We start from the raw sequence: 15,284 nt of genomic DNA, 5'->3' as shown, positions 1-15,284 counted from the left end.
CTACCGTTCTCTCTCTACCGCTCGCTCTCTACCGCTCGCTCTCTACCGTTCTCTCTCTACCTCTCTCTCTCTCTACCGCTCTCTCTCTACCTCTCTCTCTCTACCTCTCTCTCTCTACCACTCTCTCTCTACTGCTCTCTCTCCGCTCTCTACCTCTTTCTCTACCGCTCTCTACTGCTCTCTCTCTCCGCTCTCTACCGCTTTCTCTCTCTACCTCTCTCTCTATCGTTCTCTCTCTCTACCACTCTCTCTCTCTACCGCTCTCTCTCTCCGTAGAAAAACAAGCACGTACTTCATGATGAGCTGCAACCCTCCATTGTGCAGCTGCTCTCAAAGTAGCATTGAGCTTTAATAGAATCGTTAAGAGCAGCTCTACAGCGGAACTCTCTGCTGAGTCCAATGATGCCTCCCATAAGTCTCTGGGACAAGTGGTTAATGAGTTATGAAAGGGGTGGGGCTAAGGGCGGCCGGGTAGCGCAGCGGACTAAGCATCTGCCTACCACCGCAGAGACCGTGGGTTCGAATCCAGCTGCCGCGGTACCTCCGGCTTGGTCGGTCGTCCATACTGACACAATTGTCAGCAGGTGGGAAGCCGGTGGGGTGGGTCCCGGTCGTTGTAAAACAGCCGACTCCTACAGGTCGGTCGGGGCGCCTGCTCAGCGAGGAAGGGATCTGGGTGAGGTAGTGTGATCCTCCCACGCATTACACTCAGCCAATGAGAGTCCTCGCTGTCAGGTGAAAAGAAGCGGCTGGCTGACTCTGCATGTATCGGAGGAGACATGTGATAGTCTTCAACCCTCCCTAGACCGGCAAGTGGGGGGCAAATGCGCGTAACGACCAGGAAGGGAGGGAAGGGAATTGGCATAAGAAATTGGGATGGGAGAAAAATACAGAAAAAGGGGGGAGAAAAAGTAGATTAAAAAAAAAAAGGGTGGGGCTAAAGGACAAAGGGCGAGGCTAATCTACACCAATGAAAAACTACACTACTGGGTCCAATAAGTTTCTGACAAAACAGACAATTCATTATGAAAGGTGGCGTGGCTAAAGTATATCACCATCATCATCTTTCAGCTACCGTCGAGGTCCCGGATGCCACGCCTTTCTACCGGAGCTTTCCTTGCTTCTCCCGGTTCCTGGACCGTGAGTCCTGCGTCCCTGGAGACTGTCAGGAAATGTGTGAGGCCTGCTTCCTCTCATTGATTTGGGGAAGCCACCATGGAAGGACATCAGATATTATTTGTTCCTTTGCACGATAGCAGTGACCAGATTGCTCTTCAAAGTGTCACAATAGTCGTTATTGGAGGCAGTTCACTATAGATCTGTTCTTTTGTTGGATGCTTTTTTTCCAGGAGATGTTCTCAACACGTATAAGAAGCCTGGATAAGTACAAGGGCTGTGCTAACCTTACTGAAATTACGATGCATCCTACAAGTCTCTAGGACAAGCAGCTAGCAAAAGGGGGCGTGGCTAAATGGGCTGTGTGTGTGCACATGTATGGATTTGTGTTGTGTGTGTGTAGTAAAAGTAGTTAGTTGTCTGTACCACTTTTTTTTTTTTTTTACTTTATTTTTTAGCGTTTATCGCTTTTCTGGTCAAGCATGACCGACAGAAACAGGTTGAAACGGGATGTAGAGCAGGGGAAGACATTCTGAGAAATGACGGCGGGTCCGGGAATCGAACTCGTGTCCCCCAGATCCGTGACGAGCACGGTTTTCCCCCGACGCAGAAATAGCGCCGAGATATGCGGTGAGCTACGGGAGCTCCCCGTCTGTACCACTTTTAAAACCAAATCATTGACTTTAACTTGTCACAGCAACATGTCAAACAAGACAAACGTGTTTGTTGTCGTCGTTGCAATGTTGTTTTGTTACATTGCAATGTGTTTGTCTAGTTGAGACCAGCCGACCAGTGGCAGCAGCTCAACAATGAAGGGTTTTTACCAAAAAGCAATTGTGACTCTCGTGACGGAGTCAAGTGACACCGACGCAGAATCACATGCTGCTCTGACGTTTACTGGATATGTGCAGATATGTGCAGATATGTGTACGTTGTTTGTCACGTACGCGTCAACAAGACGCCTCCAAAGTCAATGGGTTCATATGTTGAACTGCTCGTGTAGCAGAGACACTGTAAAGGTGCAGCACTCAGAGTGCTATTAGATTAGAGTGCAATTCCTAATATTTTTTTATGAAAACATTTTAGGAGCAGTGGTGAATTATGAAACGCCCCCTGAAGAGGTTAGAATACTAAATGTCACACTCTAGGTTTTAAACATTCTGCCATTCCTTTCTAGGAGGCAAAATTGCCCACAATTACATTTGTATTATTCCCACACTGTACACCGAAACCTTCCACAAAGTAATAGCACGCCATTACTGATGAACCTGCAAAAACCACAATCACGTTTATTTTGATTGATATAATGGGAATCACGATTACTAAACATTATTACTCATTGATTTGAGAACATCATCTGATGACGACTGAATTAGTTTTACCTTTCTTCTCGACCAAAGGCTGCCTTTCTTTCACCTTCTACAAGTTACCAAGTTGTTTAAAAATAACTGGAAACACGCCGTAGCTCCCTCTCAACACGAGCTGAAACTACTGTTTGTGCTTTGGGGGGGGGGGCATTGCATCGCTGTGAAGGAAGGGTGCACTGCATTTACAACACAAGACAATATTTGCCACACGGCATACGGCCCAATAATCGTTTTTATCTTAATTGCCTTGTTTTCATGATCGTGGGAAGCCAAAATCGTAATTGAAATTTGATTAATCGCCCAGCCCTACGACAGAGTGACCGACAGACCGACAGAGTGACCGACAGACCGACTGACAGACCGACAGAGCGACCACTACTAGCTGCTCGGTTGCAGCTAAAAAGCCCCGGCCAGAGCTGTTTCTCTGGTCATCATCTGTAAGCAGCTTGAGCCACTCCGGTTTGGAATTTCCCTGAGGCTTTCTTTTTCAACTATGTATTTCAAATAGCGTCCCGCTCACGTCAACCTCTTATTATTTAGGGATTATTTGTGATCGGTCACCTCAGAAAAGCACTGAGTGGGTACTGTAGATTGATTTAATAAATTCACAGGCAGAAAATTGCCAGGGATGAGAGTTGATTCATGCTCCTATTACAGCTGGTGTGGGGGGGGTGATTGATACTTCTCCTCTGATAGATGATAATCCAGATATTGATTAACTGCTGCATGCTCAGCTGAATAACCAATATCCCCTTGTGTGAAATAGTAAATCTGTCCATAATATGGCATTAGTGAAGTGGGGTTCTTGTATGCTGACATGCTAATGATAAACGCACCGGCTCTTTCAGACACACTTATCTCCAGCACCACACCGCTCATCTGTTCTGCCCCGCAGAAGCTAACCGCAGTAACAATATCTTTCAAAATTGAGTTATGAGTGAAATTGAACTTCTCAATATGCGTTTGATCTTGTGACAACGTTTCAGAGTTCAATCTTGCTCTGTTTTTAGAGAAAAGGGGTATACAGAATTGCAGTACAACTACAAAATCGGATAAAGATTGGATAGTCAAAGAACTTTAAAGCAATTTTTCTCAGTTTCACTGTTAGCGTAGTCACTGTGGTTAGTGTTGAGCTGTGAAGACACACGGTGTAGTTAGTGACCGTAGATCTGCCACCTCGCAGGAACTTACAGGCTGATTCAAGACTCATTCTTTGGTTACAGTTAGCAACTCCTCAACTTCAAATAGGACAGTTCCAGAAAGTGCCACGATTGTTTATGACCTCACTACCTACGGTAGCGAGAGAATTAGCTGCCTCTTTGATTTAAACCTTCGTTGAGTAACGGTTACCTCGTGGAGCAGCGGGGGAGCTTCAGATTGCCCTGCCAGAGAAGGTTTTTTTTGCTGTTCTTTACAGCTGCTTTTGTGATCAAAAGCACACACAGGAGGACTTAAATCTTTTAATTTAATGGTAAGAAGTAGAAAGCCCACTCCATTCTCCAAACAGAATCCTCTCCAGCCAGAGATAAGAAATCATATGAAATAGTCTAGTAGATACCGGCCGCTGTGGCACATCAAGTTATTGACACTTACAATGTGATTTCCCTTGAAAGACCTGCCAAAGCTCATTCTTTGACATATCTTTTTATAGCTTTACGTTTAAAGGTGCTGTAAGTGTTGTTATTTTGTATAAATAAGTGTTAAATAGCTTTACATTCCGACAGCCATCACTGATATAGAGTGTTTGGTCAGTAACATGAGTCTCCCTCCACTCTGCAGTAAACGGAACATAAATGTTCTGGTACGCCTTCTCACTTTATCCAATCAGGAGAGAGAAGAGAACCCTAGATATTTGTACTTATTTCAAGAGATCTTGCCAAGCCAAATTAGCCTCCCACGCGTTACTCCTCGCCACTGAGAGATCGAGCTGCGCAGGTGAAAATATGCGACTGCTGTTACCTCGAGTATCGGAGGGGACTTGTGCTATGTATGACTTAGTCCACATTGCAGCCGGCTTGTGGGAGGCAAGAAACAGCGTTCGTGACAGGGGAGGGTTGAATTGGATGATACGAAAATTGGGATGAGAAAAAATATAGAAAATGGGAGAAAAAGTGGATAAAAAAAAAACATGTAGACCACTTGTTTTAACAAGAGAATACCACTTACAGCACCTTTTAAAACAATCCCCAGCCCATGATGTTCGTGTGTGTGTCATAAACCTGAACCACAGACCGACTTCTTCCCCTGCCCCCCCCCGCAGGCGGTGAGGTCCTTCCAGGTGGCGGTGCACCTGTGTCCGTCGGAGCTGCCCCTGCGGCAGGAGGACCTGGCCTGGGCGCGGAGGCTGCAGCAGCAGAAGCGGGCGACCCGGGACAAAGAGCAGCGGGAGGAGGAAGCCCAGCGGCTGGTGCTCGACGCCCCCGAGCTGCAGCGGGACTACGACTTCGAGTCGGACGAGGTGGTGGCGGCCTGCACCGCCGTGGCGGAGAGGCAGCGGCGCTACGAGGAGCTGAAGAACAGCGCCGTGGTGATCGACGCCGAGGGCAACGTCAAGAATGTCCCCGTGGAGGGAGGAGCGGGAGACGCGGAGGGCAACGTCAAGGAGGTCCCCCCGGCGGAGGGGGCGGAAGACGCCGAGGCGGCCTCCTCCTCATCCGGCTCCAAGGAACAGTTGATAAAAGCACGAGGACTTTGAGCCCGGTGTCAGGGGACTAATGGACTGAAGAGGCTGTGTTTTGCTTTGATTTGATTTGATTTATTTGTGTTTGATATGTGTGTGTTGCCATTTTCCAGATTTGTGAGATGAAGGGAAATTAATTTTTTCTTGTGTGTCTTCTGTACAGTTTTCTTTCCCTTGAGCTTGATCCGGAAAGGTTTCGAGGCCCGCGTTTTCCTCGAAGTCTGCCCGTTATCGGAGTTCCATAATATTTTTTTATCAGTCTTAAGAGGTCGTGTCAACATTCAACACTAGCTCGTTTTTCCTCCCTAAAGTGCGGATCTTTATCTGTTTGGAATCCGACGGTTATTATTACAAACATGCAGTTCTTCTTTGATGACACAAGATTCAGAAGTTCTTCGTCAGATCATCTGATGACGAGGGGGGAAAAATCCTTCCGGGAAAACGTTCTAAAGTCAATCACCCTCGTGATTTTGACAGTAAAAACAAACCTGAAAGTTCAGTTCAGTTCAGTTATTTTTGGTATTTTTGGTTAAGAACCATCTTATCTATCCGGGAGGGGGGGGGGGGGGGGTACTCGCTCTTACGATGGTAACTGGTCGTAATGACGATCGCCGCGAGAGAGAGAGAGAGGAATACGACATTGCGTGAGAAAGCTAGCGATTCCCCCGTTGGAGACTTCGGGTGCCGGCGTGTCACCTGAGCCTCCGTGGGAAGAAAGACAAGCTGTTAAAACAATATCCACCTTGGTCTGGAATGCCAGCGCGCCTGGAACCCTCCGGAAAAAAGGCTAGCATGGGCGACGCCGAGAGCCCCGCAGCTTGAACACTCGTTGGGTTTTTGGAGTGGCATCGTCTAATAGCCAATTGTTTTCTTGGGCTCCTCGTGAAAGGGATGTCTAAAACAGGCTATCGGATGTAGCGCAAAATATTGCCGTTGGCCGAGGGGGTGGTGAAAGACGAGACCCGGTCTCTCTGAGTGGAATCGTTTTCCCCCTCCTTCCTTTTTATTAAAGTCATAGGGATATCTAAAACAGGCTATCATAAAGTCATATCACGAATGTTCTGCCGTTCGTATCCGCCGTCCCCGCGGAGGACCCCGCAGCTCGTCTCTCTCTCCGCGAGGCCGTGACCCTCCTTTCGAGCGTGAGATCGTTCTCGGATGGAGGTTTATTATTCTTCTTTTTTTTACGACTAGGGAGGAGGCTCCGGACATCGGGGCACGTCGCTGTCATTAGAGGGGATTAGCCTCTATGTGGAGGAGTGAAACGGGTCGACGTGTGTGTGTGTGTGTGTGTGTGTTTGCAAGCGGAAGGCCGCGCGCCGCCGTATAGCCTCTGCTCGGAACATGTGTTTTAGCCATCGGCACCCGTGTGGGACGAGTGGGAAAGAAGACGATAATGGACACACGTTTACCAGCACTTCTTCTCAGTAAGCGGGGCGGTGTATCGAGAGTGACATGTTGGCAAGCGCCGTTGCTATTACAGAGCACTTATTTCAAAGAGAAGTCTGGAATTCAATAGGGATGCATTTCACGTGGAGCGGCCCCAGTATTGTAATGGGAATTCGTACCGTATAGGGATTCCATTGCTGGAGTAGATTAAGGAAGGAAGGCTGAGGGGCGCGGACTGGATGGAACACTGCTAGTGCCTACTGCACTGCGCACATATACAAACTTACGACAGCCGTTAGATGTAGTTTAGAAATATTTTGTCCATAGTATTGTCATATAATGTCCCAAGACTTTGTCGATAATATAAAAAAAAATAAAGAACGCACGGCAGCGTGTCGACGTGTCTTTGAGCAAGACACTTAACCCCCTAACTGCTCCCGATGAGCAGGTTGGCACCTTGCAGCACGGGTCGCCTCCGCCATCGGTGTATGTGTGAGTGAATGGTTGAATGCGAGGCATAAGTTATAAAGCGCTTTTGGATAAAAGCTGTTATATATTAAATGCAGTCCATTCATATGAAGTGTCCCCTAACCGTTTTCCACGCACACGCCAGTAGGGTTTTAGTCGATATGATTAATGAATATGTCACCTCCGTCCGTTCACTCCCAGTGATCAGAATTGATTTTCATCTCTCCCCCCCCCCCCCCCCCCCCGTGGTTGCCGTGAACTGTGCTGATCAATAGACCCATCTAGACCGAAGCGTCTCTCAGGTACTCAAGTCAGAACGGCCTTGTTCAGGTCGGATGGGTTTCGCTGATTCAAGGCACAGCAGCGGCTTAACCCTTTCACTACCACTCTACCAAAGGTTAACCCTTTCACTGTCGTCTGTAGTGTGGTAGTGAAAGGTTAACCTTCGGTAGTGTGGTGGTGAAAGGGTTAACGGAAGCACGCTTACCCTCCTCACGGCGAACACAACAACGCAAGACATTGTGATGTGAAGATGTGATCAAGTGTAATATCTGTGTGTCATGCCGTAACCCTATTTTGAAAGATGAATAAATCGATCGTGTAAATAAATACACACTGCCCCGTTGTGGATGATTATTGAGAGGTTTCACAATTATGCGTCCTTTATAGTGAGTCGAGTACTGTATGTGCAGCCGTATTTTTACTAACCCGTTCCATAACGGAATCATCTCACATGTGTGTTTGATTTCAAATGGTTCCCACTAGGCCTGACCTCGAATAGTAGACTACTAATCGATCGAAAGGAGCCGTAGTTGACTGCCAACCTCTTAGGTGAATGTAAAAAAAGGAAATTATATATATATATATATATATATATATATATATATTTATTTTTTTATCATTCTTTCCAAAAGCAAAGAGGCCTAGAAGCGTGGCTTCTGAAAGAGGATTTCACCTGTCTAATGAACACACTAGACACAATCAAGATGTATCCATCAGTGGACCAATTGCATGCTTTTGCAGAGGACAAGAAGCCTTCAGTCGACTCCTTCAGACATTAAGCACCCCTCACAGCCCAAATGGAATGATAATTTTTATATATATTTATTATTTTTTTTATTCTGGGGCGTAGTTCGCCAAATTTTGGCCAATCAAAGTCAACTATACAAATCCTTAGTCGAGGACAGGCCTAGTTCCCACACATAGACAGATTTGGTGTGAGCTAATATACTCCCAGAAATGTGTGAATTAATTGTGTTACTATTAGGCGTTTTCATGTTAAACTCCAAACGCCAGCCGCATAATCTATATACTGTACACAAGACGTGTAAAAGGTCCTCCCTGACTTTCACTGTATACAGTACTAATAATGTCACGTGACAGGTCAGGTAAAGGTCAAGGTGTAAATGCTGTTAAAGAGGCACTTCACCGAAAAACAAGGCTGATTTATTTTGCACATAATCTCACACATATCCCAAGGCTCTAAACTGTTTTGCACACATTAATTTAGTTCGACGGTTATTGAGAGTGAATGTGTTTAATCTTTCATGTGTCATGAAAGATTAAGAGATAAGTATTGCAGTAAGGATTGCTATTTTCTCTATCTACATCATTTCATTGGGCTGTACTTAACACAACACAAGGATCCAGTCAGTGTCCTCTGATGACATCACTGGAGGAGCTATTCAAACACATTTACTCTCAAAACTAAATGAATGTGTGCAAAACAGTCCAGAGCCTTGGGATATGCAGGAGATTATGTGCAAAATAAATCGGCGTTGTTTGCGCCCCTTTAAGTATTCCTCCTACCTCTCCTTTAATAGCATACCACCACAAAGACTTACCGTGCATATTTAGCTGTGGAGCAGTGGTGTGTGCCAAGTCTAGGTTTATGCTACGATTGGTTGATAATGCTAGGTCCCGCTGTGCGGAGGAAGGTGCAGTGAGTTCAGAGGTCAGGAATAGAAACTTGATTGACGGTGATTAACACTGAATACACACACTTACATACACAAGTCTCATTTTAAGTTTTTCTTTATTTCTGGTGTTGGTACAACAGATACTGTTGGCTCACAGGGCCCCTAGGCGTTGTTGTGGAGATCCAATACAAGGAAAAAGTGGGAACATTCTCAAGAAAAGAAAATGATTATTCTTTTAAATAAGTTAATTAATAACTTTTCATTTTCATCGCCGCTTTTCAGTTCACTGATGTAGTCCGATTAGAGGGAAAGCGATTGACTGTATAAGGAATCCCAACCTGAGCATGACATGAGATTAAAATGACCACCGTGTGAATATGGTCAATTTTGCTCTCATGTCCTGCTCAGGTTGGGATTCCATCAGGGTGGAAAGGAATCCCAATCTGAGCATGACATGCGAGCAAAATGGCCATCGGTGTGAATAATGGTCAATGGGCATGCAACTTTATGCCTATACAATAATAAGACAATGTTGATTTTTCTTTGAAGTCTCTTAATGTCCGCTAATATTTATATTACACACTATTTGGTAAAGCTCAGTAAGTCACATTATGTCTGCCTTTCATTATGAAATGCAAGGGGGATGATACTGTTCACTCTTGATGGTTATTCCAGCCGGCACTGTGGGGGGAGCTGCCATAGTCGACCAGTTGACCATCAAATTGTTTGCAAATGTTGGAAAAATTACCAAACAAATTTTACCGTACATATATATATTCATCTTATATTCGTCCCACCGATTTCAGAAATGGGTGAGAAACGAGCCGGAACCTTCTCACGGAGAAGAAGACGATAACATGTTCATTCTTTCAAAAAATAAATTAACACCATGGAACTCTGTTCACATTACTTTACACATCAGCTACTTACAGTCATTGTCCTTGTACTGTACAGGCCAGTCGCCATGCGAAACAAACAAAACAAACAAAACAAACGTCACTGACCCGTCTCGCAGTGGTTTCACGTTTCAAAAAGTGCAAAAAGAATCTCGCCTCCTCCTATACCTCTCGGTTCAAATGTTAAGACCGTTTTCTATACTTGTACTGATAATAACCGCAAAAAATAAATGTTACGTCTGAACGTAAGTCGAGCCCCATTGTGAGGGGGGGGGGGGGGGGGGGGCGGTGGCGCGGTGGTTCTTGTGATAGGCCATGACTGGTAATAGGTTGGTAATGGACATCATCCATCAAATACAATTTGCTTCAGCAGTCTGCTATGGCACATAGTTTATATGTCGTACTCTTCAGTCTTCAGTCCCGTTTTCTGCTATAATCATCATGTCTCTCTCTCTCTCTCTCTCTCTCTCTCTCTCTCTCTCTCTCTCTCTCTCTCTCTCTCTCTCTCGAATCCCCCGCTTCCACTCAAGAGAGTTAACCCACGACGTCGAAGTCTGTTCATTCTCACAGTCAGGTTCGTCATCATATACATTTCTCTTGTAGGTTCAGGCTCTCGTCCGTGAAGGTCACATGCAGCGCCTGGTCCTTGCGACCCGACGGAGCTTGTCTCAGCGGGGAAGGATCACCGCCACGCGGCCGCCTGCCTAAAATGTACGTCGGCGTGTGGTGGTCCCTCCGGGGGCCCTCGGCCCTCTGGACGTCCGCCGATCGCTCCGCGGCCGGGGCGCCGCCGGAGCTAGAGCCCTGTCCTCCTCCTCCCGCTCTGAACGAGCCCGGCGGACGCCCCCCGCCGTCGCTGCCCTCGGGGGGGTACAGGAAGGTCTGGGACGTGGTGACGACGTCGACCTCCCTCAGCTCCCGCGACACCATCGACGGGGAGTCCCGGGACACGATGGAGGAGGAGAGCCGGCCGTCTTCGCAGCGGAACTGCCCCCTGCCCCCCGGGCCGTGGCGCCCCCGGCCGCCCATTCGGCAGAAGAGGCACTTGATCTTCTCCACCACCTTGAGGACCACGGTCTTCCGGAACAGGATGTAGACCCACGGGTCCAGGATGGGGTTGATGGAGGCCATGCGGATGGCCAGCAGGTCAGGGTTCTTCCCGATCGGCTCGATGGGCTCATTTATGTACAGCTGGTTCACGAAAATCCGTAGCTGAAAGGCGTGGAAGAAAAAGGCAATTTTCGTTAAAGAGTGTTGATCACGTCATGCCGGATAAGTGATTGTGTAGCTACATCACACAAACATGTAGTCAGATTAACAGATGAATCGCCTCTCATCATCACCAGGAAATCCAGAATATTTCCAACACAAATGTAACGTGGATTTTAACCTGGGACCTTCGGATCCACGGCCGGCCGCACTAATCAGCTGAGCTAAAGGGTTCAGACCCATTAGCAGGTGCTGGTTGACTGCGACCGACTCAACATGTTTAATGATAGTAATGTTTAAGGATGACTAGCAAAATCTTTGTTCAACAACCTACTCAAACAACATCATTGTGCGACGGGGCAAATCAAAATAACCAGCGGGCCAGTCTGTAACCTCGTACATATGCACAGCAGCGACACAGAAGCAATGGCAGGAGGCCAATGACAACACAACCATCTCCTAAAAAGCCATCAGTCATAGGCAAGTCTTCGGCCGGTGGCTTTCCCTGGGGTCTGATCTACACAGCCTTCTCACAATGTCATGGGTTCTAAACTCTGCCCTCGAATAGAGTGATGACAGAGAGGTTATTGTTGTTGATGTTAGAGTTGGATTCTGGTCAGTGAAGGTTTGGGACCACTGCCTGTATGAACTGGTTTATTCTCCTCGCGGCTGCACAGTGTTTTCAACAGGGCGACAGCAGCCTCGCCTGTGGAACTCTCCACCCGTCATTTGCTTGCAGACAGTGGTGTAACACACATGGGGCTCTAACGCGCAATGTTGTCAGGAGGTATTTGAACGTAACTGAGAACCGCTCACATTTCTGCAGTACAGTATGTACATTCTGTACATTCTTTATTGCCTGTGTATCTATTGTAACGTATAATATAATCGACATACAGGGCATACAGACCCTCATCTGCACCTTTGTTTCTTTTTCTCATATTTTTATATTCAGATCTAATTCTATTGCCTATATTTATGTCTTTCTACTATTACCCTGCCCATACCTGTACCTCCCCTCCCCCCTCCTCCACGCTGCTATGACACCCGGAGGTCCCCAAGGGGATCAATAAAGGAATATCTTATTGTATATTATCTTATCGGGCTCTAAGGTGCAAAGTTGTCGGGAGATATTTGAACACAACTGAGACCAGCTCAAGATTCTACAGTACAGTGTACAGTGAGTACATTCTGCAAGGCATGTCTGTCCCATGTGTTATATGGTGCGTCCTGCGGTAGCTATTCTGTGATATTTAAAAGCTATTTTGTGTAGGTCTGCGTGTTGATTTCCCAATCTGCTGAGAGAACGACATGTCTAGTTGATGGCGTCTGTGTGCAGTGTATAGATCAACACATTATCTTACCACAAAGTGGTCTGAAAGTGTTGTATTTATATTTCAGAGTGGTTGGAGGAATGGATGTTTGCTCACACATACAGTACATATTATACTTTTTTATTATTATTATTATTATTATTATTATTATTATTATTATTATTATTATTATTATTAGTAGTAGTATATTATTTAACTGTAACACTATATTCCTGACAGCTATTTCTAAAATTATATATTTTACACATGCATTTTCACTCTTTTTTCTAGCTGGGTACAAAATAATCACTCCTAGTTTAAAAAATAAATAAAAAGGTTGAGATATTAATCTTCTATTATCCAGATGCATTTTTACAAAGAACGTTTTGACTTTTAGTCGTGCATTTAGAAAATAAGTTTGTTGCACCACCAAGAGCCCATTAAACTTATTATGAGTGTTTTCGTTTGATTACACAGTGAAGTCTGGCAAGTCAATTTAACTGGACTTAAAATGTTATAATTAATTAAAGCTATATATGAAATTTCATAATAGCCATTTTCTTTTTGCATATATTCGATCACAATATTGCGCAACATCCAAGTGCAATAGCATGCGCAGGAGCTTCTATCCCCATGAGGCCAATGACTCTATGCAACACATCACTAACCCATCCATACATTCATTGCACACACATCCACAACATGCACACACTCACTTTAAACAAACACAAACACTCACCTTTAACATTCACTTTAGACACTTTAACACTGTTAACATATACACCATATTTGATCTATTTATTACTAGAATAGTTGTACTACATACATACCTAATTTTTGCATTAAAAAAACTATATGAAGCAAAATCTCAGGGGGCTCATACAGAACCAAGCATTTCCCTGTACTGTACATGTACTTTGACACTGACAGACAAAACAAAACTTGAAACTCGATGGATCTTAAATGTGGAGAAAAAAAAGCTGCAAGAAAACGGTAAATGTCTGGCATCAATGCGTGGTTTCCAAATACTTACTGTCAAATTACAGTAACATCAAATACATTTACAGATTACAACCTTTATTTAATGGTTAATATTTTGATAAAAGGCTATTTACTGTATTTTTTATGGCATTTACACTTATTAAAGTAGAAAAACAAAACTAATCTGTAAAATAATACACTGTGAATTTCCCGTGAAAAAAACATTTATTTATCACAGTGTATAACTCACCACTAAAGGTATCGAGCAGATGAGCACCACTGCAGAGGTGGCGATCAGCAGGATGACCATCTGGATCTCCGCGTCGGCCAGGCGGCCGAAAGTGGTCAAACTCCGCCGGCGCCTCTGGAGGTCCACGATGCGCCTCTGGTCGGTGCCCAGCGACGTGCGTCGGATGAAGCGCTTGTGCATCAGGATCAGAGCCCCGCACACCATCACGTTGCACACGACCGTGGCCAGGACGAGGAGCGAATTGACCCCCGCGTACATCATGTTAAAGGCGGCGACCGCCGTGTTGTTACTCCGCCAGTCGATGAAGCACCAGGTGTCCGGGAACTGCAGCTTCACCTGCCCGAACCCCATGCCGGGCAGCGCGCAGAACAGCACGTTGGACACGTAGATGCCCAAGAGGGTTAGCGCGGCGAGCCTCTGGTTGATGTACTCGTTGTAGAAGTACGCGTGGTTGATGGCCAGATACCTCTCCACCGACATGGCGAACACGATGCTGAGCTGGACCAGGAAGAAGAAGAGGAGGATGAAGCCGGAGTACTGGCACAGGGGCTCTCCGCCGGGCCACGACCCCTTCATGTAGGTGGCGATGGTGACGGGACTGGCCAACAGGGTGCCCAGCAGGTCCGTCACGGCCAGGCCGCACACCAGCGTGTAGAAGGTGGTCTCCTTCTGCTCCTTGCGGGAGATTCTGAGCACCACGATGGCGATGACATTGCCGACCACCCCGAATATGAACATGATCACGGGGATGGTGATCTTACCTTCCATACCTGCGGGCGATTCAGTTCACTGTCTCATCATACTCAAAAGAAATGTCAATGAATGTCCTCCTCTCGGTTCACTTTTTACCCTTTCCGTTTCAAAGCGTTCTCCAGGTTCTCCATCAAAGCGCAAATCCACGCGTCCCCGGTTTCCATTTTACGCACGGCGGGATTAAAGCGCATAGTCCCCGTTACGAACGTGTGGATTCTACAAGAGAGCGAGTGAATTCGGTCGAGATGTTTTTGATTCTCCAGTGGTGGCATGTGTGTCTCATAAGAGCTGTATTATACCACGCTGTACAGTACTAGTGACAAGAGAAGTTTCTTCTTGGAACAGTAACAACTCCTCCTGCTCCTCCTCCTCCGCGGTTCTTACAAACCAGTGAGTCTTTGAGGAACAGACTCATCATCATAAGTAGGTGCAGCCAGTGAGCCAGGCACCAGCTCACACGTCAGAGAGAGAGGGGCTTGTGTTTGTGCACTAAATTACAGGCCTAACTCGGTTTGGTTCTATATATTTTAACGGAATAGTCCCGATTATTCTGTGACCGTATCGCATCGATTAAAGTTTCACGTTTTGTTTTATTTGTCATATAAGGTACACTGTACATTACAGTGAAATGCTTGGTTCTGTATGAGCCCCCTGAGAATGTGCTTCATACAGTAAAAAAGTAAAAAATTATAAAGTCCAAACACTACAGATTATACAATAATACAACCAAAAGTACAAAGTTAAGTATTAAGTTAAGTCATGTATGTCATATGTCCTGATGAATTGAAAATGGGGGACCCTGATGTAAACAAGACGAAAGTCTTTCTCTGGTCTGCATCCCCTTAACAATTATGTGTATTGAGCCGTACTGTATTGTACCCATTCTGCAATCTGTTAATACAGTTTTCAATCAATCAATCAATCAATCAATCAATCAATCAAT

General features: G+C 45.7%; 2 protein-coding genes across 3 annotated transcripts in view; one reads left to right on the top strand and one right to left on the bottom strand.

Annotated features, from left to right (window-relative positions):
* The window catches only part of ttc33 (tetratricopeptide repeat domain 33), a 71,627-nt gene extending 63,996 nt beyond the window's left edge, over nt 1-7,631 (top strand). For both annotated transcript variants that reach the window (XM_084325334.1, XM_084325333.1), the window contains exon 6: nt 4,744-7,631. In XM_084325334.1, the coding sequence (XP_084181460.1) occupies nt 4,744-5,178 (435 nt within the window). In that variant the 3' untranslated portion in view covers nt 5,179-7,631. The remainder of the gene's footprint in view (nt 1-4,743) is intronic.
* A 2,496-nt stretch (nt 7,632-10,127) lies between these two features.
* On the bottom strand, nt 10,128-14,628 carry ptger4b (prostaglandin E receptor 4 (subtype EP4) b). The gene is made up of 2 exons (XM_084324202.1): nt 13,589-14,628; nt 10,128-11,047 (listed from the first exon to the last, which is right to left on the bottom strand). Exons 1-2 carry the CDS (start codon nt 14,354-14,356, stop codon nt 10,418-10,420), a joined length of 1,398 nt encoding a protein of 465 aa, XP_084180328.1. The 5' UTR covers nt 14,357-14,628; the 3' UTR covers nt 10,128-10,417.
* Between the last annotated feature and the right edge of the window lie 656 nt (nt 14,629-15,284).

This window comes from Notolepis coatsorum, assembly GCF_963971535.1.
Source record: "Notolepis coatsorum genome assembly, chromosome: 11".
Lineage (NCBI taxonomy): Eukaryota > Metazoa > Chordata > Actinopteri > Aulopiformes > Paralepididae > Notolepis > Notolepis coatsorum.
The sequence above is the reverse complement of the archived record's forward strand: the minus strand, read 5'-3'. Positions and strand labels throughout refer to the sequence as shown.

Coding starts and splice junctions, on each gene's coding strand:
- ptger4b (XM_084324202.1), bottom strand. CDS start 14,356: ATGGAAGGTAAGATCACCATCCCCGTGATCATGTTCATATTCGGGGTG. Junction 11,048..13,588: donor TCTGCTCGATACCTTTAGTG/GTGAGTTATACA, acceptor CACGCCTTTCAG/CTACGGATTTTCGTGAACCA.